The sequence below is a fragment of the Hypomesus transpacificus genome, chromosome 6 (genome assembly GCF_021917145.1).
Source record: "Hypomesus transpacificus isolate Combined female chromosome 6, fHypTra1, whole genome shotgun sequence".
Lineage (NCBI taxonomy): Eukaryota > Metazoa > Chordata > Actinopteri > Osmeriformes > Osmeridae > Hypomesus > Hypomesus transpacificus.
In genome coordinates this window covers 10,724,138-10,745,682 of record NC_061065.1, presented here as the reverse complement: position 1 = coordinate 10,745,682, position 21,545 = coordinate 10,724,138, and the positions used below count along the sequence as shown (strand labels likewise).

General features: G+C 47.6%; 2 protein-coding genes across 4 annotated transcripts in view; both read right to left on the bottom strand.

The window, feature by feature from the left end:
* Positions 1–18: 18 nt before the first annotated feature.
* Positions 19–6,131, bottom strand: tcp1 (t-complex 1). The gene is made up of 12 exons (XM_047021234.1): positions 5,797–6,131; positions 4,985–5,070; positions 4,756–4,884; positions 4,191–4,288; positions 3,764–3,874; positions 3,408–3,589; positions 2,123–2,249; positions 1,636–1,811; positions 1,350–1,473; positions 995–1,187; positions 608–771; positions 19–468 (listed from the first exon to the last, which is right to left on the bottom strand). Exons 1-12 carry the CDS (start codon positions 5,867–5,869, stop codon positions 255–257), a joined length of 1,677 nt encoding a protein of 558 aa, XP_046877190.1. The 5' UTR covers positions 5,870–6,131; the 3' UTR covers positions 19–254.
* A 1,540-nt stretch (positions 6,132–7,671) lies between these two features.
* LOC124468465 (pleckstrin homology domain-containing family G member 1) overlaps positions 7,672–21,545 on the bottom strand; it is a 38,372-nt gene continuing 24,498 nt past the window's right edge. For all 3 annotated transcript variants that reach the window (XM_047021209.1, XM_047021211.1, XM_047021210.1), the window contains 13 exons: positions 19,099–19,145; positions 17,124–17,274; positions 16,493–16,624; positions 15,652–15,834; positions 15,365–15,460; positions 14,773–14,859; positions 14,268–14,301; positions 14,079–14,171; positions 13,882–13,931; positions 13,588–13,779; positions 13,359–13,478; positions 11,255–13,142; positions 7,672–11,079 (listed from right to left, as the gene is read on the bottom strand). In XM_047021209.1, the coding sequence (XP_046877165.1) occupies positions 10,046–11,079; positions 11,255–13,142; positions 13,359–13,478; positions 13,588–13,779; positions 13,882–13,931; positions 14,079–14,171; positions 14,268–14,301; positions 14,773–14,859; positions 15,365–15,460; positions 15,652–15,834; positions 16,493–16,624; positions 17,124–17,274; positions 19,099–19,145 (4,107 nt within the window). In that variant the 3' untranslated portion in view covers positions 7,672–10,045. The remainder of the gene's footprint in view (positions 11,080–11,254; positions 13,143–13,358; positions 13,479–13,587; positions 13,780–13,881; positions 13,932–14,078; positions 14,172–14,267; positions 14,302–14,772; positions 14,860–15,364; positions 15,461–15,651; positions 15,835–16,492; positions 16,625–17,123; positions 17,275–19,098; positions 19,146–21,545) is intronic.

Sequence of the window (21,545 nt, the reverse complement as noted above, 5' to 3'; positions counted from 1 at the left end):
TAGTTACCAAAACTACAGTCATCTACAACCATCAGATTTATTCATGTCTGGGAAAAAAAAACAGTTACAGTTGCCACAGTAACAGGCTGTCCTACTGAAGGAGTGAGGGGACAAACAGGCAAAGTGCACGCCTACTAGGACAGAACAAGAGCTTGCATGTATAAATACAGACGTTACACAAAGCCAAGCGGAGGAGAAGCAGGCAGGACTGGACCCTGGAGGGCCTCTAGTGGTGGTCCTGGTCTGCCTGGTCTTTACCCCTCGAGGGATCCGGACGCCATGGCGTCCTGGTAGGACGGCCCGCCCTCCTTCTGGTCCGGGAACAGCTTGATGAGGTCATCAATACGCAGGATGGTGATGGCGGCCTCTGTGGCAAACTTGAGGCTCTTGGTCTTCACCATGGTGGGCTCGTACACGCCTGCCTGCCGGTTGTCACGGGGCTTGCCATTCACCAGGTCCAGACCAATCCTGGAAGGGTGGGGTGGTTACAGAATGGATCATTATGTCATGTCAGAAAACACAATAACAACCACTTTAGATGTTCCATTTCAGATTTTTCTTTATGTTCAAATATGTCATAAACAGACTGTAGAGACGTTCTACTGACCACTTGAGGTTCTTGCGTTCGGGGTTGACCTGGGCCTCGTTGTGGAAGGCCCGGAGCTTGGCCACCAGGTCAGTGGAGTCCTGGGCAGCGTTCACTGCCAGGGTCTTGGGGATGATGAGGAGAGAGCGTGCAAACTCTGCTATGGCCAGCTGCTCACGAGAACCCTGCAGAGAGATTGGTACAGTTAGGACCAACAGATTCACTCGTTTCTGATGACCAGTTCTCCAGGGAACCTGCTCAATGGCAGGCTTGGATAAACTTGGAAGGATCCATCTTGGATATGAAAGACCAGAGTGGTTGAACATGCCACCCCACTGCCCCAACGCAGGCTCCCTGCCCCAACGCAGGCTCCCTGCCCCAACGCAGGCTCCCTGCCCCAGCACTTACCATGCTGGTGGCGTAGTTCTCCAGGTAGATGGACAGAGCTGCCTCTACAGCGCCCCCTCCTGGCACCACAGACTTTGACTCCAGCACCCTCTTCACCACACACAGAGCATCGTGCAGGGAGCGCTCCATCTCATCACACATGAAGTCATTGGCCCCACGCAGGATGATGGAGGCAGATGTATTGGCTTTAGTACTGAGAGTGAGGTGAGATAGATAATGAGAAAGAGGGAGGGGGATGTGATGAGTGGGTGGGAGAGAAGGGAGAATGAAAACCAGACCATGTTCCACATTTGCTCATGCAGAACAAGTACAGCTCAGACTAAAGACGAGCCTCTTCCTAAGAGGAGCGACATACTTCTTGATGAGGATGAGCTCGTCGTCACACAGGCGCTCCTGCACCACCTCTTCGGCCTGGCCCAGCATGGTGGCCTCGAAGGTCTCCTCTCCCTCCAGGTTAGACAGGGATGGACAGAGTGTGGCTGGGGAGAGACACAGCATGGAGGTCACTGCTGATGCACACATCCTCACAGTCTGCTCTCACAGGGCTCAGTCCTCATCCCCTTTTACAGCCTTTCCTTCCCTGCTTTTTACCATCTCTGGTTTGGTACACACGCACACATGTTGGAGAATGTGTGACCTACCTCCAGTTGCCTTGGCGATGCGTTTGAGGTCCCTCTTGAGCACCCTCCTGACGGCCATGGCGCCCACATCTACAAAGTACTTGAGGCACATGTCGTCGATGCCTCCCGTGGTGAGGATGACGTTGGCGCCGGACGCCAGAATCTTCTGGATCCTCTCCTTGGTGATGTCAGACTCCCTGAGGCAGACGTTAGGATGGTCATTAGACAGTGTGGGGGGGAAACGGACTGCAGATTGGCACGGACAGCATGCATGGACTGTAAGAGCATACCAGCATGAGGTCTGACAGCACCACCATATTACTGGTGAGTTTGTGCAGCCCACAGTCCTTCATTGAGGCAGAAGCTCAGAGAGGAGCAGCAGCCTTGACTGTGGCCTGTCTGCTTTCTCCCACACGTATCACTGAGTACACCACAGACCAGGTGTCACAGCAAATGTAAATGGGAACACCAGGATAACAAAAAGCTGGCTGCTGTGACTAGTGTCTACCTCTGTCTGATTTGGTCCAGCTTCTCTGGGTCGTTGATGACGACCTGGACGCCCATCTTCATCTTGGTCTTCTGGAGGCTGAAGTCCAGACAGGCCACCTTGGCGTTGGTCACTCGCTTCACCATGCCTGGGGTAGTGGGGGCACACCAGGTCAGTGTAACCACACACACACTACAGTGTTTCCCACAGATGGGGGGGGGGTCGTAATAATTCCTTCGTTAATAATTCGTTAGTTAATTTGTTACATTAAATATTAATCCAAAATGATTCACACCTTCACAAAATTAACAACAACTAACATATAATTTCTGCATATGCATGTAGCCACGCTAGTGCTAAACAACTATTTAACTGGTCGGCTCCAGGACGCCGGGTAAGTAGCTAGCTCCTGAGACTTCTCACCAAAAGAACGAAGGGGAACCTTAGAGTAAGGTACCTAGCGAAAAGTAGCCTCAACTTTCCTCGACTTTTAGCTACGGCACTAATGCTGAAAGCTCGCTGATATAGCTGTCGGTCTTACTAGAACGGCGTATGTATGCATTGTTGCTAACGTGTGCTGACGTTGTGACTGTGTGCATATGAGAGAAAGACGCATGAGTGACAGAGAGACGGAGGGAGAGCAGGGGAAAGAAAGAAATGCAGCTGAACAAATACGCTGCGTGTATTAACCTAAATAGCGATTAAAAAAATGTTCGCAATATGTGGCGGCCGGTGTTGATTCTGTGGCGCACCGCCACATATTAGTCTATGTGTGGGAAACACTGCACTACCAACCCAAACTATCCCTTTAACCATGCCTGAGGAAGGAAATGGGTCAGTTTAACCACACAGCCTAGTGAACACTTTACCTGAGGGATTGACACCCAATTATGAGCTGACAACTCCTCTCCCCAGTCCCACCCGAACACACAATCATGGTACACCATCACATGGGGAATTCTAATTGACCCATAGGCATAAAGAAAGTATTGCATTATACTGTTTAGACTAGGTATTTGTCTACAGTATGTCTGGCCAGAGAAGTAGAGTCACAAGTTCATCCAAGAAGCACTGCAACAGCCTACCTCTCAAGTCAGGTCTAATATTTCCCACGCGTATCACTGCATATGCCACAGGAATCAGCATAACAGCAATTTTAAATGGGAATTGGTAAAACAGACATGCCCACACACAGGATGGTTATAAGAACAGCATACACACACAAAACACCCTTAGACTATGTACAAAGCCGCACATTTTACAGGAAAAAGGGTGTATAAGAAAATGGTACCCCCACACGTCGTACCTTGTGATCCTACTGTGCAGTTGACAGCATACCCGTTGACCAGGAAGCTCTCCTTCTGACTGCGCCCGTGAGCCTTCAGCACGTTCACAGAGTTGATGGGGTAACGGGCCACGCCCTTCCCATCCACAAACTTCACTGCAAGGGCGGCGTCCACAACCATGTTGGCGAAGAAGTCAGCGTCACTGTAAGGTCAGGGGTCAAGGGGCATTTGTCCTTACTGGGTGACAGAATAATTACAGGAGGAACTGAATCCTGATGGTCCATCTCTACCCCCATTAGCCTATGCTGCTCAGAGTTAAGAGACTTCAAAATGACAAATCATGGGAGTTGTGGTCTATACTGAGAAGAAAGGATACACTCCGATGATCTTGGAGGACATGGAGGTCTTGGCTGCATTGACCAGACACTCCCTCCCCAGGTCGTCTGTTCCAATGGTGAGGTTCTCATTGATGTAGCGCACTGCCTCTCTGTGGAAGGAGGACTACGTTAGGCCACTGAAATCAGGAGCCCTCACAATGATAGTAAACATGCCTCAGTAGTCGACCTGTGTGAATGAAAGCAATACTGGAGATATTTTGCATAAAAGCTGGACTGAACCATTTTGGGGTATGAGGTTTATTGAGGCAGTGTATAAGGAAAAGAGCTGGAACAATAACTATTTATAAATACCGCCAAACACTCAAGTATACCTGTGTCACTCGCTGCAATTACATCAGTGGAACAGTCCCATAATTGCCAACTGCTTGGGTTTATGGGATATGTGATCATGGTGTGTGTCCCTACTTGCAGGCCAGACGGTATCCACTGATGACTGATGTGGGGTGGATCTTCTGCTTCACCAGCTCGTCCGCACTCTTCAGCAGCTCTGCTGCGATGATGACCTGCACCACACAACAGACAACACTACTGAGCAGACAGACCAAGGAGGCCATCATCTAGGAACGAGGATATTGATCTAGTGGTCGTTCAAACTTGTGCCATAGTTTCATATAGAGGTAGCAGAAGAAAGGCTGCGTCAACCCCTTCAGACAACGATGGACAGTCTCTCTCTCCTGTTAGCATAGCCAATCATCCGTGGAGGAAGCAGATGAGTGGTACTATAACAGGAAGTGGATCCAACTTTTTTCCCAATATAGATATATCCCCACCACCTGTCAGCGAGTTGAAAGCATCAATATACAGTTGGTAGGAGAGCTTCAAAGGACTCAAGATCTAGCTTGGAACATTTACCTGCAACACTTCCACCTCCATAGTCAAAGTTGAACCTTTGACATAAGGGTACTAGGACCTTTGACAATAGTACCAAAGAAGCCAAGTCCATTCGCCCACAGCTGTCTGGTGTACTCACCACTGAGGTGGTCCCGTCCCCAACCTCTTTGTCCTGCAGTTCAGCCAGCTCACACAGGACCTTGGCTGCCGGGTGCTCTACCTCAAGCAGCTTCAAGATGGTCGCTCCGTCGTTGGTGATGGTCACATCCTTGAAGATGAACACGAGATTGTTGTAATGTGAAATTATATTGTCAGATATACTTCCAAGCTCATGCACATAGAATTGATAATCAATGGGGAATACTAACCCCAATGTCGTCTACCAACATCTTGTCAAGCCCAACTGGGCCCAAGGAGCTCTTGACGATGTTGGCGATAGAAGATGCGGCCATGACTGTCAAAGGGAAATTGACAAAGAGGGAAATTGACAAAGAAACAGACTATTAAAATGGCCACTAACCTCTCCAGCATTGCTTGACAAACGGGCCATACAAATTAAGTTCATTTTTTAAGTGAACCCTCTTGCTTGCTAAACAAGAAATTATAGTCTAATAACTTCAGGAAAAGTATCCTGTCATTTAACTAGGGGGGGCAGATAAGGCCTGCCACATCTTGCTATAACAGTGTTCTTTCTATCCCGTTAGCATAGCCGTTCATTCAAGGAGATGTGCATGAACGGTACTAAAACGGGACACACCCAAGCAACAGCTTTTAATGCAGACGAACTAGAATACAACTTAAAAGCTGTTGGCTAGCTAATAGGATTTTAATAAGTCCACCACTGCTACTAGCCAACGTTAAGTGGTTACCTTGCAATACGTGACTCCGCAAAGCCATATAACTGTAGTTGTGCACGTACATGCTCAACTAGCCAACACGTTAGTTGGTAGTAATGAGTACTCATCTCGCAGTCGGCATTGTGTCATAGCGGAGATTGTGCATCCTAACAATCAGTAAAACGGGATATGCCTTGCTGACTGGCTAGCTATAGCTTAGCATGGGAGAGGCAACGCAAAATCTGCACGTGCTACACAGCTATGCCTAACACGCTCTCCTACTTTCAAGTGTTAGCGGGCCCACTCTAACTCTAAACATGAACTATTACAAAAATAACACTTACCATTTTGAGTCCGAATGGACTCGCCACTCGTTCTCTGACCGAGCACGTTTAACGGACCGTCCAATAACGACATTTTGGACGAGTAGAAGAGAGAAGAAAGGAAGCGGTGAAATGCACTATGGGTAGCGGTGTGGCGCAGGGAGTTTTGGGTTGATAATGCGTTTGACAGAATGTTCGAGAACAAAACGCGATCACTTTAATTAAAACTGGGTTGACAATTGTACTATATTAATACAATTTAGAAGTAATTATATTTTGTTCAAATATTTGCCGTTCATTTAGCTAGTCTTTATCTCATGTTCTTTGATTAACTACAGTACCAGCAATCTTTCTGGGTCTTGTTTAAGTTCTTTGGCGGGCGCCCTCTGCTGTTAAAACATGACTAGTCTCTCGCCTGTTCCTCCTTCCTTGCGCATGCGCGAAATATTTTTCTCTTGTTGCTTGGTTGAGCTGAATGAAATTAATATAATAGCGTGTGTTAGTTCAAGTTCAAGTCTTTTATTTGTCAGGTACACAGAACAACACAAGGTCAGACTGGGCACTGAAATTCTTAAGACAAGACAACGCAAGCACCTGGCATAACATAGCATATAAGTACACAGAACATACTTTACATCTATGCTGAGCTTAAATAAGTGAAACTTCCTAAATATACAGATAGCAATAAATAATCGACTATACAAACCCTAATACTAAAACTTCCTAAATATACAGATAACAATAAATAATACACTATACTAACCCTAAATGCAAATAAAACCTATTACAACCCTATAACCTATTGTAGTATCTTCATATTAATCAGACTACTACCTGAAGTGAGTTGAATTGACTTTACTGTTTCAACATTACAGTAGCAGACAGAACTCTGCAAGCCTCCGCATGGCACGTGTTCTTCAACTAACTTGTTAGGCAAGAGCACAACCTCAGTGATACCCAAAACAACCCCTAGTGGTTACTCTAGGATACTACACCTATTCTAACCTAGGTGGAGTACAGTCCAATAGTGCAAAATTGCAGATCAGTGAAGTGTACTCTGTCTAGTGTACTCTGTCTAGTGTACTCTGTCTAATGTACTCTACCTACTATCCAAGAGGTTTAGCAATACATTTTTCCCTGGATGTTTTAGATACTTAGATTCTGCATATTACAGTCTGGCCATTTATAAAGCAATTCAGTGATGCTGGTGATGTTACTGTGATCACTATGTATATCAAGTTTCATTGACACGTCAGTCTTTTACACTGAGATCACAGGGGGAATAGATTTCCACGGAGGCCTCAGAAAGGAGTACTGTATATTACAGTCTGGCCATTTATAAAGCAATTTAGCGATGCTGGTGATACTGTATTGCTTTATAAATGGCTTGTATTGCTATACCTCATGGATAGTAGGTAGAGTACATAAGCTAACATACACGATTATATTAATCACGTTCAACTCAACTAAGCAACAAGAGAAAACGTTATGATTTTGCGCACACTCAAGGAAGGGGCAACAGGCGAGACAGAATTCTCTAGAACACTGTCTTGAGCAACTTCTGATAATAACATTGATGGGGCTACCCCTCGACGACCACCTGAGTCAGAAACCAAGGTTCTGCTTAATACCATTGTCCTCCTTGTAAATAATATAGTGATGTGTGATTACTGGAATTGTATTGTTGTTGTATTTAAAAAAATGAACACCAGTTCAAATGTTTCATCAAAAATATTTAACACAAATTACTACTTTACATGAGATTCTTGTATTCTTATGCTATCTGTAATGGGCTTGTTTGCTTGAGTTTGTGTGTACTAGTGTCTGAGACAGAATCTTCATGGTCATTTGAGCGTGGTAATGATCCATCTGTGTCATACTTTTAAGAGCCACAAGTTTTATTTTAAATTAATTTTATTTATTGTCTCCAATACATTTGTTTTCTTGAGCAATGACAACTAGGCAGTTAAAAAAATAACAGTACACTTAACTTAAAAATAAAAGCATTATAAGCAAACCTACAAGAATAACTTTCCTAAAATGTACATCTTTACAAAGTGTTTACAAGTCAAATGTAAAATAAAAAATAAAAAAGTGCAAGAGTCAAATTCAATGAAGGTTGACAATCCCCACCAGTGAAACAAAAGACATAAAACATACAAGGAAAAGGTATATAAACAAATGAAACATACTTCATATTCTTATGTTGTTTTGGGTGCTTTTTCTACCTTGATATGAATAGAAGGCCATGATATTGTGCATTCCAACTTTTCATGAATTAATTATTCTTTCCTCAGATAACCTGATTAAACAGTGCACGTGATAAGATGCAAACATTTTCTGGTAAATTCACAGTCAACATACAAACCAAATTTAGTGTCCCAAAATCTAACTTTCAAAATAAATACATTTTTCTTTAATTTACAAACTGGCAGTGGCCTTTCATATAACAGTGATGAGTGAGGGTTAAGTAACAGGGTTATTCAGAAATAAATAAATAAGACATAAGAAATGCCATAAGCATTCAACAAAAACACAGGGGACAGAAAACTACAAACAGATGCAGTGTCTGTGTGTGTGTGTGTGTGTGTTACTGTGTGTACTAACTGCTCTTTCAGACATAAAAGGAAGTGTATGGGGTATCAGTAGTAGTGAGTGATGCTACATGAGTGCCCCATGTAAACGAGTAAAGAAAATCTGACCTGACAGATTGTGAGTTTGAAGAAAAATATACACCAAATACAGTACTGTGAAATTAAAAAAAGCTCTCACCCTAATGGTTTTCTTTATGGTCCCTGTTTAAAACAAAGCTGAAATTAGATACAATTATACATGTTCTGCCTCTTAAGATATTGCATATATGTAATGCAATCTAATTATTGTGGACAAACCCCATCCACATTTTTTGACTCGCAATCAGATTGAAAAAGAATGGAGAACTCCTACTGCTTCTTAGTGAACATCTGAAATATCAATCTACTGTTTATCTCAATTTTAGAGGACTTTGTTTAAAGCACATAACCTACTGATGACTAAGGTGGTAGAGTAGGTAGAGACATTACAGAAAAAAGAACATTTAGTCTTATTTATTGTACAGTGTATGTCTGATTTCCAGATGTACAGTATATTGAACCTAATGAATTCTGCAGTTCAGAAAGTAACAAAGTCATTCTCTTTTATTGATATAACGGCTGATAAAGTGAGCTTAGCTGATACTAGCCTATTATGCAGAAGGGTTACTGGCTAACCTCTTAAGCTGCTCATTCTGTCACCAATAGACCTAAAATATGCACAGTTAAAATATTGCAGCTGAAACTATGAGCATCATCTTTCTGACATGGGGGTAAGCTCCGCCACAAAAGTCCAAATATGCTAAAAGAACCATCAAAATTGACTCTCCTTTTCCACAAGAGTCCAGGTTGTATTCTAAAAACATACATTCTAAAAATATGCCTGTGAATAATTGTAGCAACACAACCCCCAATATCAAGAGTCATTTTCTCGTTGCAGGTGCTTCTATCTATTTATTGATGGCTAATAAGGACAAACTGGGAAAGACTCACTGGATCACACCATACCCTCTCAATGGGCAGAACTGTACTCTGTACACTTTCAAGCTGTCTGTCGTGTATAGAAATCTGCTACTCATGTATCCTTTGCCCAACATTACTGAAAAAAATCGACATTTGCCTGCATGGTATCTATGAGAAAGCCTGATTACCTTATATCCCTTTGAACCCTTCCACCCACCTCATATACAGAACTGTATCCCTCCACTTCTGCAGTAATTATTAAAATGGACAAAAACTTAATAACATGGAACGGCACTTTCAGGTGTGAGGTGCAATGGTGGACAACTAGCTTCCCCGTCATTCCTAGTCCTATGTTACCATGATTACAATGGAAAACCAGGCCAATTATTGTGTGGATGTTCCTCCATTTTGGCTGTGTGACTTTGGCAAAGCAGCAGTATCGAATGTAGTGAAATGTATGTTGATCATCCAGACATATGTGCTGTGTGATATCAACCATGTGTGTGTGTAAAATGTGCCCACTGTCTGTCTGGTAAATACCTGTGTCTTGATAAAATGAGAGAAGGAGCAGTGTGCATGTTCCCTGGGTTCTAATACCTGTATGTCATTTGTTGTCATTATAATTCAGGCCAAGCAGCAGATCCAGTACTCATATAATATGCCCATGCAGTGCATTTGCCGTGTTATGAAGTTGGTAGAGTGTGTTTTTGTTTGTTTCTTTTGGTTGTTACGGTGACTCAAGCAAAGCTGCTGGAGCTGAGACACTGGAACTTCTCTCGCAGCGACTGGCCAATGGTGGTCTGGTTCTGGTTCTGGGGTTCAGCCCAAAGGTACTGCTGCAGACGCTCCCGGTCCAGAGAGCTCAGGGGGTGGCAGGACCTGGCCGGTGTGGAGGGAAGGCTCTGGGTCTGGCCCTGGACAGCAGGCCTGTGGTTACGATCCGAGAGAGCCACCAAGGATCCTCCGTTCTTCTGCGAAGGCATCAGCGCCGTCATACTGCGTTCCGTCTCGTCCTCCGAGCGGATCTCCACATAGTCATCGTCGTCGTCGTCGTCCTTGAAGTTGGCCAAGTAGTTCTGGGTGGCCTGGAGCATGCTCAGTGCCGAGTTCCGGTTGAGGACCACCACCTGTTGACCATCCTGAAGGGTCAACTCTGACTGACCACAACTGGACCGCTCCGGGAGGCTGTGTTGCCGCCCCGCCTGACCCAGACTGGGGATCTTGAGCCTCTCTGCCACAGACTCGTTACGGTTGAACACTATGCGGTTCTGGTTCTGGTTGTTTTCCTTTTGCACATGCTGTTCTCCCAGTGAGCTGACTGATTGGCAGCGGTTGTAAGGAGAAGTCTTAGGGGGGGTCGTGGAGGAGGAAGGAGAAGGGGAGTTGAAGGAAGTATTCCTCTTGATGGAACTGTATATGTGCTCCTCCTTCTCACTGGGTGCTGACACACAGGAGCTCCATCGCTGGGTGGGCGGGGAGGTGGGCGGGGGAGGGAGGGTCTTGAGGGCAGGGACAGAGCAGGCAGGGGTGAGCCTGCGCTGGGGGGTGGAGGCCCGTGCGCCCCTGCCCTGGCTAGGCCAGTCTGATATGAAGCTAGCCAGCTCTCCATTGCTGTAGGTGGAGTGGAGCCAGTCCTCCCCCAGGAAGGAGCTCTCAGGCATGGAGGGAGAGGAGGAGAGACCTGGGTGGGAGTGGTGAGGGGAGGGGGAGGTCGGAGGTTCTCGAAACATCACTTGGTCATACAGCTGGGAGTACTCTGCTAGCCTGGTACCTATGGCCAGAAAGAGAGAGGTATGAAGAGAGAGAAAGAGAAATAGAGATGGAGAAAAAGGGAGGAAAAGAAAGAATACATGGATGAAAATCAACCATGTGAAAATGTAAGTGTCAGTATTTTTAAGATGAATGTCTATTTCTTTTAGGGTGTCATGTCATCTTATTTATATTACCTATGGCTGCGCCCCCCTGCTTCTTCTCCTCCAAGATGTCGGCCAGGTCCTTGTGCTTCTTCTCTGCACGGGGTCGCCCGCAGGCCTCACCAGGGTCCATGCTCCTCATCCTGAGCAGCTGATTGGCCCTCTTGATCTTCTGACTATACTGGCGTGCCATCAGGAACACCCGGTTCTTGGACTTGTCCATCAGGTCCAAATCCACAGACTCCCCCAGGAGCAGGGAGGAGGAGGCCAGAGGGGATTCCAACCCGGCCAGCTCCCCGGGGAACAGGCTGTGGAGATCCCTGAGGGGGGGCTGCTGGAGCTGCCGATCCCGCTGAGGGGGTTCTCTCTGGGGGGGCAGCTCCCCCAGCTCGTCATCCTCCAGACGGAAGCTGCCGCTGCTGAGGCGGGCCAACTTGTTGCGGATGCTCTTGACCGTGCCGGGGAGGGGCTCAGGGGTGACGGGCAGGGAGAGCGACGGGGGACGGGAGGAGGGATCCTCGTCCTCGAAGGTGGCCTCTCGGAGAAGCTGGGGGATGTTGAGGATGGGGATGGTGAAGGACCGAGGAAGGGGGGTGGCGGACGGGGGGGTGGGGTGGAGGTGGGGTGCCGGGGGGCTCTTGGCGGGGGAGCTGCGTGTCGGGGGGCTGGTTGCCTTTTTGGGACTGCTCTTGAGCGAGGACGGTTTCTCGGGGGACTCGCCAGCGCTCACCGGGAAAGCGGCAGGGAGGCGGTCTGCTTTCTTCTCGTTGACCTTGATGTAGTTCTCCAGGTCGTTCCAGATCTCGTCCACCTGCTCAGACATCCTGTCGCCCGTGTGAGAACGCTGGGAGAACGTCTCCGAGGCAGATGAGGACGAGTAGTCTGCTTCAGAAGTCCTCCGAGCAGCGTGGGAGTCCATCACCTCGTCATCCCCAAAATGGAGACTCTCCTCAGACACAAACCCACCCAAGCTCTCACAGCCAGTAAGGTCAGGCTCCGAGGCCAGTAAACTGTCTCTCTCTGCTTCCTGTCTGCCTCCACTCTCCTCTCCTTTCTTTTTCTTCTTCTCCACGGGCGGAGGAGGCTCTCTGAAAACGAGGGTGTCATAGATGTTCTCTTCCTCCACGATCTTCAGCTCGCTTGTCCCCAAGGGCAACACCTCCTGGGCAGACGAGCAATGACTGTCTGTATAGCTCTCTGCTACGACTACAGTCTCCTTGGAGCTTTTTGCCTCTGCGTTGGGGCCCTGGGAGCCCCGTGCATCTCTGGGTGTCTGTTTCATGGACTTCCTACTCTCCTGGTCCCTTCGGATGAGCCCCATGCTCTTCAGATCATCGTAGCTGATGTTGTCGTAGACGTTCTCTATGTCGTCGATCGTCAGCTGCTCCGCCGACGATGAGCCTGAGATCTCGTTGCTGGAGGATTCGGAATGGATCACTTCCAGGTTGTTGTCGCCGTGGGGTCTGGTGTCATGGTCTGGGCTCTGGGGAACCTCCGTGCCCTTCTCCCCCACGCTGCTGGCCCTGCGCAGAAGCCTGTCCCCAGAGAACGGGGGGTCTATCTGTACTGTGGGCACCTGGTCCAAGTGCCAGCTACAGGGTCGGGGGGTGTGCCTGGGCGAGGATGGGACCTCAGACTTCTGGGATGCCGCCACTGGTGTTTCTGGGTCTGCCGGCCCGCTGGGCTCGGTGGGCACGAACATCTGGTAGATGTCCTCCTCGTCCTCATCGGGCAGCATGGTGCTGTTCTGGCGTGTCGGGAACATAGCCCGGCGCACGCGGTGGTCTGCCCAGATGTTCCCCACGGACTGGGGGTTGCCTCCCGGCACCAGCAGGGAGGAGAGGTGGGGGTCTGGGGGCTCCTCGGTCACATGGGGGGTCCTGAGAAGAGGGGGGTGCTCCTTCAAGGATTCCTTAGCGGCCTGGAAACATGGAGGAAGAGAAAGAGGAGGAGTGAGCATTTCAATGTTTGACTTTTCCGTATTCATGTTCCCGTATTTTGTTTTTACCCAAGCCTTTGCAATGCTTACAGCTCATCTTCTCTGGACTATAACCCTCTATATACAGGAGTGGAGATAATGGCTTTCCACGGTAACAAATGTCATGTTTTGGCATTGGTCCAGGATCTTAGCTGTTACCTTAAGGTCTGTGGGACTCATGTTGAAGCTCTTCCATTGGTCCATGCTGTCCACAGACACCTGAGGGTTCAGCCTCTTCCTGTTGCTCTTTCCTGGCACTTGCAGCCTTTTCCCCATGCCCTGCACACACATGAATAACAGCACACTTCAAGCTGCTGTTTACATACATCCTACGTCCCCACAATAAACACATATCCATTTTTCAAAGACGTGCACTAAGTTGACTCACCAAGCCACTATCATCTTCATCGTCAGCGTCCTGTGGATGTGGCTCCTCCCCTTCCTCCCTGTCGCTGTGGTCGTAATGGTCCCCAGGGTCCAGGGACTCTTGCGATTGGTTTACCAGACTGCGGCTGCGGCCAATGGTGCCCAGAGCCAGCTGGGACACGGGGGACAGTAAGGTGGCGCCCAGACTGGTCCTCTAGAGAGCGACAGAGAGACGAGGTCAGGGCATGGTAAGAAATGTGTTGGAGAGAGAAGATTATTTTTTTTTTGGACCAGGTTGATCATCGTCTTTGCTCACCTTCTGCCCGTCTGAGGTCTTGGCATTCTTCAGTAGTTTGGACAAAGGTTCTAAGGAGAGAGACAGAGACAGAGAGAGAAAGGGAGGGGACCTGGATCAGTCAGTGTGGCTCTTGAGTACTGACACTGTACATTACAGGATATGGAAGCATATCCTATATTTCTTATAGTTCTAATTAGTTCTAGCAGTAAGCTTACCCTTCCTACGTGCCCGACGAGGGGTGGGTCCCTCCTTGGTGTGGGGAGAGCCTTTCTTGTCTCCATCAGGGCTGTAGTGGAACCCTGGGTGGTCTGTGGAAACCGAAGGAGAAGAATATTAATGTTGCTCTGCCACAAAGAATGTTTTCATTTAGTATAAAAATAATTGTATGTACAATAAATACTTACGCATTGCATCCATCTCCAATATGGCCTGCTTGGCCTGGAAGGAAAAAGTAGAAGATATTTGAACAAGTTCCACAAGAGTGCGCCAGTCACTTTCACTTACCCGGGTCAAGCAACTTTACAAGCATAAAGTTTTACAAGCGATCCCTTTATTATAATTACAATGAAACCTCTCAACAATTTCCTCCAGACCAAAAAAAAACATGATTTTCCACTTGTACCGCAGCCAAAGAGGAATGGAGGAAGGACATACAGAGCAGTACTGTGAGAGAAAGACAAGTGAAAGAAAGCCATAGAGATGAGAGATGGCATGATGGAAAAGAAAGAAAGAGCGTGCACAAAACAGGAGGAGGAGACGAGAGAGAGAGAGAAGAGACAGTAAGACAGAGAGAGAGAGAGAGAGAGAGAGAGAGAGATAGGGAGTGCGAGGTAAGAGATCAATTGAGTGGTAGGAGAAAGAAAGGGATAAATTGCGCACGTCTTGGGACGAGCGAGGACAAGCTCTAACCTTGGCTGGGATTTTGGCCGGGTGGTTTTCAAGTATGAGTCTTTTCAGGTGCAGGATCCACATACGCTTGTCCTGTTGGGACTTAGCCTGGAGAAGGGGGAGGGGGGGCAGCCACAACACCGCAACAGCACACGCCACAGAGAGCAGAAAACAAGAAAAACACATTAGACTGGAGGGCTTAACAAAAAAGGCGTAGCAGAAAATTAGAACCAACCCAAATCAACTGGGGATATGGTTGGCTACCTCTCTGTTGGCTAACTTGCATAACACACATGAGCCTGTACTTTGAAGTTCATTCCCACAAACACTTAAAGAAAAACAGCTATTCTTGCTTCAGGCCCTCAGGTTATAGAACGTGTCTGGGCACTCCTGGAGTTAGACCGGACCGATGTAACACAGAGACATGAAAACAGCCAGGCAAGGGGTCTTGGGAACTGCTGTACCAAGTACTATCTAGGCCTTGCATTAGATGTAATAATGTTTAAGATTTGATCCCAAAGTGGAAAAAGCTCATATGTCTGCTTAAGCTGAAGCCTTGGCAGTATGTGATGACTGTGTCAGGCTGTCCTGTAGGGATGGAAGGGTTGTTTACCTGGACAGTGTGTTGGAGTTTGGGGTTCTTGTAATGGAACACACTGAAGCTCATTGGTTCCTTAGGGATGACCTCCACCAACATCAGGTTACAGCACTGCAACAACAAACGCACACACACACACACACACTTAAGACCTCTTCTTAGGGGTGGAAATGTTCTACATTTCTAGAGTGGTGCATCTCCTCCTTAATCTCAATTATCTTTAAGTTTGAACTACTGGGCGGGGGAAGGGGGGGGGGGTTGTTGATCATGTGACTGTACTGTGAGTTTGGTAGGTGACTCACCAGGATATGGGCCTTGTAGGTGTAGGCCTCCTCCCGCTTCTTGGTGACCAGCAGCAGCTTGTCGAACAGGAAGAGAGTGCGCTCATTCTTCGCTCTCTGCAGACGAAAGGTTCCCTCTAGGACCAGCTCACCGTAACCAATCAGATCAGGCCCCTTCCAGTTGGTTAGCAGACTTTGGATTTCCTAGGGAGAGACAGGTGGAGGGATGGAGGAGGACGGAAAGATGGAGGAGGGAGAGGGGAAGGAGAGGAGAAGGGAAGGGAGAGATGAAGGGAGGGTAACGGAGGGAGAGATGAAGGAAGGGAGTAGGAAGAAGGAAAAACAACAAAGAGTGAGATGAGAAAGGTCAAGTGGACACAATACACCAATCAGCACCATGCCAAGGGTGCTGGATAGAGAAGAGCTCATTCCTTCTGATCCTCTCCTCCCTGATCCTGAGGAAGTGCAGTCTCACACATTCCTGCACTCATCTGACCTGCAAGCAGACTAAAGCAACAGTTTCTCTTTTATCTAGCCTCGTTATGCAAGGTCATCATTAGTTAGGGAAAACAGCATATTGTGTAAGAGGACCTAGACTGGGCAGGACTGTGGTGGATCAGTTGGCAGCAGTCTGAACCTGCACACCACCCGACCTGACTGAACGCACACCACCCGACCTGACTGAACGCACACCACCCGACCTGACTGAAAGCACACCACACAACCTGACTGAATGCACACCACAGAAATCTGCTGCCCTCCATTGAGTTTGGATGGCTTTCTAGTGTGTGTCTGTTTTGTTCTGTAGGATAGACCCTATGGTCACATATGTTAGTGTGTGACAGTGTGTGTGTGTGGGTACCTGCAGTCTGACAGCGTGCTCGTGCTTCCTCTTCATGTCGTTGATGTGCCAGGCTACTCTCTGCATGGTGTCGATGGCCTCCAGCACCACAGTGTACCCCTCTGTGTCCCTCTCCATATGGCTCGCTATCTCCTGCTCAGCACAGGAAACACACACTAGGGTCAGAGGGTGGCACATACACACACACATGCTAACACGCACACACACACACACACACATGGCCATATGGTTGACCCAACAGGACATGCACACACACAAGCCAACCCCCCCCCCACACACACACCCACAGCCTGGGGGCCATATGGTCCATATGTGACCAGGTGTGACATGGTTATGACTGCTTACATGGCTACTGCAGAGAAACAGGAAGATTCAGATATGGACTGCTTCACTGGATAACTGTTTCTTACTGGTGTAAGACATTCTATAAACACCTGCCGTTTGTGGTTTCACCCTTGTGACTGTGTTCTTGTGCTGGAGTGTGTACGTCTTTGTGAGGCATACGTTATGGGAATGTGTGTGTGCTAGATTTGTGTGCATTTGTGTACGTATGCGTGTAAATAAATGTGTGTGCCGTGCCTGTGCATGTGTGTGTGACGTACGAGTGTGTGTGTGTGTGGGTGTGACGTACATGCAGCAGAAGATGGTACTTGAGGATCCTCTGCACTGGTTTGAGCAGGTAGGAGCCCAGGGGCAAGGAGTGTCTCAGAGATTCCTGACGCTCCCGGAAAAACTTGGCCAACGCCTTGTTCCTCATACACTCTGTCAACACAGCTACCGACCTGGAGAGAAGGAGGAGAGGGAGATGAAGTGGTACAAGGGAAGAGAGAGAGGAAAAAGGGAGAGAAGAGAGATTAGAAGAGAGAGAGAGGAGAGATAAGCAGGAGGATAGAGAGAAGAGAGAGATGAAGGCTGAGGAAAAAGTACAAACTAACTATCTTTGGCAACCGTGAACACAAACATATCAAATCTGATATAAGACAATGTAATAAGAAACACGAAAAGGACATTGCGTGCGCGCGCGGACACACACACACACACACACAGTCCTTGGTGAGGACAGTGCCAGGTCAGGCCTAACGCTGGATCAGAGAATGTTTACTGGTCAGAGGATGAAGCAATATAGAGCATGAAGTCCGCCTTACAGGGTGGATATGTGTATTCTTTATAGAGTATGGTTTTAAAGAAATGTCCATTAGTGCATGTGTGTTCATTTGTATTCATGTATGTGTGTTCATGTTTGTGTGTCTATGTATATGCGTGTGTGTTCACATTCCAGTGCAGTTCTACACAGGGTTCACATTGTTCTGGGGGAAACCTGACCTGAGAGATACATCTGCAGCCTCTGATCCTACTGTAAGAGACAGAGAGACGGAGAGAAAGAGAGAGAGAGACAAAGAGACAGAGAGGGAGACAGAGAGAGAGAGAGACAGAGAGGGAGAGAGAGAGAGACAGAGAGAGAGAGAGGGACAGCGAGAGAGAGACAGAGAGAGAGAGACAGAGAGACAGAGAGAGAGAGAGAGAGAGAGAGAGAGAGAGAGAGAGAGAGAGAGAGAGAGAGAGAGAGAGAGAGAGAGAGAGAGAGAGAGAGTGTGTGTATGTGTGTCGCGTGTGACCTTGGTGGGGGTCACCAGCTGTGTGAGGGTGTGGGTCAGGGTTTCTGACAAGAGCCTATTCATACACACACCCATGTGTGCGCGCACACACACTTAACTATTATTTTTGTCAATATTAACTACTAAATAAATTGGCCATTATAATTCTACTGAGGCAACATTCTACAAAGGAGCTTAAAGAAAAGATGATTGTGTATGTGTGTGCGCATTGCTGACAATGAATCAGAACAATTGTGAAACCCAGTACACCTATAATAGCTTGATTAAAACTGGCCTCAATATGATTCTCTCTCTCCCACCCACCCACACACACCCTTGTAAGGTCTCCCATTACGAGGCGGCGCTCAGACAATGAGGAATAAAACATTAAAGGAGCTGAGCATGATACTGTGACGGGTGTAATACCATTTGTCATACTGGGAGTATAACTCTGTCAACGGAGGGATGGAGGGAGGGAGGGAGGGAGGGAGGGAGGGAGGGAGGGAGGGAGGGAGGGAGGGAGGGAGGGAGGGAGGGAGGGAGGGAGGGAGAAAGCGAGAGGGAAAGGCAGGAAACTAGAAAGAAAAATATTAAAAGGAGTGAGAGATAGGGATAGGAAGAGAGAGGAGTGAATTAAAGAGCCGGTGGGGCAAGACAGAGAGAGCCTGAGGTGTTAACTGCCAGTAGACAGCTTGACTCCTGTACAGCAGGCTTGTGGAGGCTGTGTGGGCTCTGTGGAGATAGATGGCCTGGTACACTGACACTCCACACACAATGGAGCTACATGAGAAGCTGGGAGAGAGCGGCATGTGAGCCCGACAGAGAGCCAGGATGACAATGGTGCTGGGATACAGAAGCTCCATTCATACAGATTGGAATAAAAACTTCGACTAATATGCAAATTTGCACCTCCATAGCTTGTATGCACGCAACCGCACACAGACACACAAACACAAAGACCGGTGTCGCTTTTTAATAAACAATAACCAGCTGCTGTGTGTTGGTTCTTACCTAGGGTAGTTGGTGCAGTACTGGGTGTAGATGTGGAATTCTTCACTCTGGAAACACAGACACACAGGATTTATGACCGTTCAAAAGGTTATGTGAACATTAAAGAACAAATGTGTGTTTACAGTAAACTACAGTTCAAATAGGAGTCTTGTTTTCCTCTCCCTCTACTCCTCCTCCTCCTCTTCCCCCTCCTCTTCCTCCTCCCCAGATCCATCTCCTCCAACTCTAGCTCAGACCAGACAAGGAGAGCCAGTCCTCCAGGTTATGATTATCTGTACCAAGGACTTAGTCTCAGTCTGACCCTCAGTGGCCTCTCTGATGAAACATCCCCCAGTATTATAACTGTCCTCCAGGCCGCCCCTTTAATGGCGCCTTCTCTACCTTGCATGCCTCTGTGAACATCAAAGACATCAGACGCAGCATGACTTATCAAAGCTGGAATGAACCACTCTCTCCTCCTCCTCCTCCTCCTCCTCTCCCTCTCACTCTCTCTGGTCAGTACTTTCGTACAGCTCACTCTTTGGAATCCGCATCCCTCTCTCTTCCGCTGAGCTAATACATCTCTTCTACAAGTTCATGCCAGTCTTTCCCCTTGTCACGTTATTTGTGCTTTGTTGCTCTCCATCTCTCCCCTCTTTCTCCATAGGAGTTCCACTGCATACACACACGGAAACACACACTAATGCCATGCCCGGAGGTACTTGGTGGGAACAGTAGTAATTGAAGAGCAGAGCTACTCTAGTCTCCAGCAGTCTGCCCCCTCAGACCAGGACTAAGCACAACCAGATGTGTCACCATCGAGTTCTAATGACACACACACACACACACACACACACACACACACACACACACACAGTTATAGCCCTCTAACCAAAACACACTATTGTAATGTACTTATCTGGACATGCATACCACACACACATGCCCGAAACCATACCACTCCGCATATAAACTTTTTAAAGCTTTTTTTAATCATTTTTAGAACCCAAACAGCAAACCACTCTTCCTGAAATAGTCCAGATCTATAATAACCTGGCCTTGTAAAGGAACGTGAGCTCATGTCGTCCCTGTGCCACAGCACCAGCACAGCAAGGCTCTGTCCATCACGTTCTGAAACCAGAATATACTGTATAGACACCCTGGATCCTGTCAGAACATCCACACAGGCACAACTGTGGTTACCGCCAGGCTTTGATCTCCTTGGACTGCATAAACCCCCTACCCCCTCCACACACATGCACACAAAAGCCCATATATAATAAAGTACAGCACACCCTCCGGACTTAGGAGAGAATCCTAACACTGAATCTCGATCTACAGACGACATCACCAAAGACTAAGCTAATGGGCCATAGAAGGAGGTGAGTCCTACATCTACAGTAAACCCACTAGACTGGTGCACTGGACAGACAGGTGTGGATAGGGCAGTCCTTCACAGGCCAAGCTGATGTCACGTAAAAATAGATTAACGGTCCAGGTGGGCAGTGACAGCCCTGGCCCCTGTACTGTCCTGTCCGGAGCAGACAGCACTGGAGGTCCTGACTGCACCAGAGGCGGTCAGGTCCAGGTGGTTCAATGAGCCGTTAAATGCTGAAGCAGGAGAATGTCTCCCTGGGCTAGGCGATAAAATGTTGTGATTTCGTTATAATTGTTCTCTCCTGCCTCAGTCAGCAGGTATAAAAGGTTCCAAGACTGACTCAGCACTTTGGCTGGGTTTAAAGAACATCAGAATAGATGGCCAATTATCCAGGGAGAGAGAGGGAGGGAGGAGCGAGAGAGGGAGCAGGATAAAGGGAAGGGAAAAGATAGGGAGGGAGTATAGGAAGAGAGGGAGGAGGGCGAGGGGGAGGGGAGACTGAGGAAGGCGAGAAAGAGAGGGAGAGATAGGGGAGAATGATTAACAATCTTTCATATTTTTTTCTCTCGTTTAAGTGCTTTGCAGAGTTGAGGTTGGCTTTTGTCTGCTGTGTACGCGTGCGTCAGTTTAGTGGACACAACATCAGTGAAAAGAGTAGAGTTTCTTCAGTGTTTGTTTTTACGACACTGACTGACCATGACTAAGAGATACTTGGCCTTCTGGCTCCTAGAGACAAACCCCTGTCTCACTTTCTCACTCTCACACACATACTCCTCTTGGGTGCAGTTTGCATGTGATGACCAGACGTTTCCAGTATGTGTGCTGGCCACATACCAAACACCAGTTTATGACCAAACCACACACAAGCAAGCATGCACGCAATTGTGCACGAGTGCACCTTGCAATGATGAAGGAATTTTCCTAAACACACATACTGTAGCTACTATCTTTAAAAGCTTTGCTATCCAATAGCTAGCAGCCATCTGTGTAACTAAATTAAATGGCTGCAGGTCTTGCCAGGTATGACTAATCACACCACGTGTAACAGGGCAGGTTAAGTGCATGTGTGCTATCTTGGTCAGGATAAGGG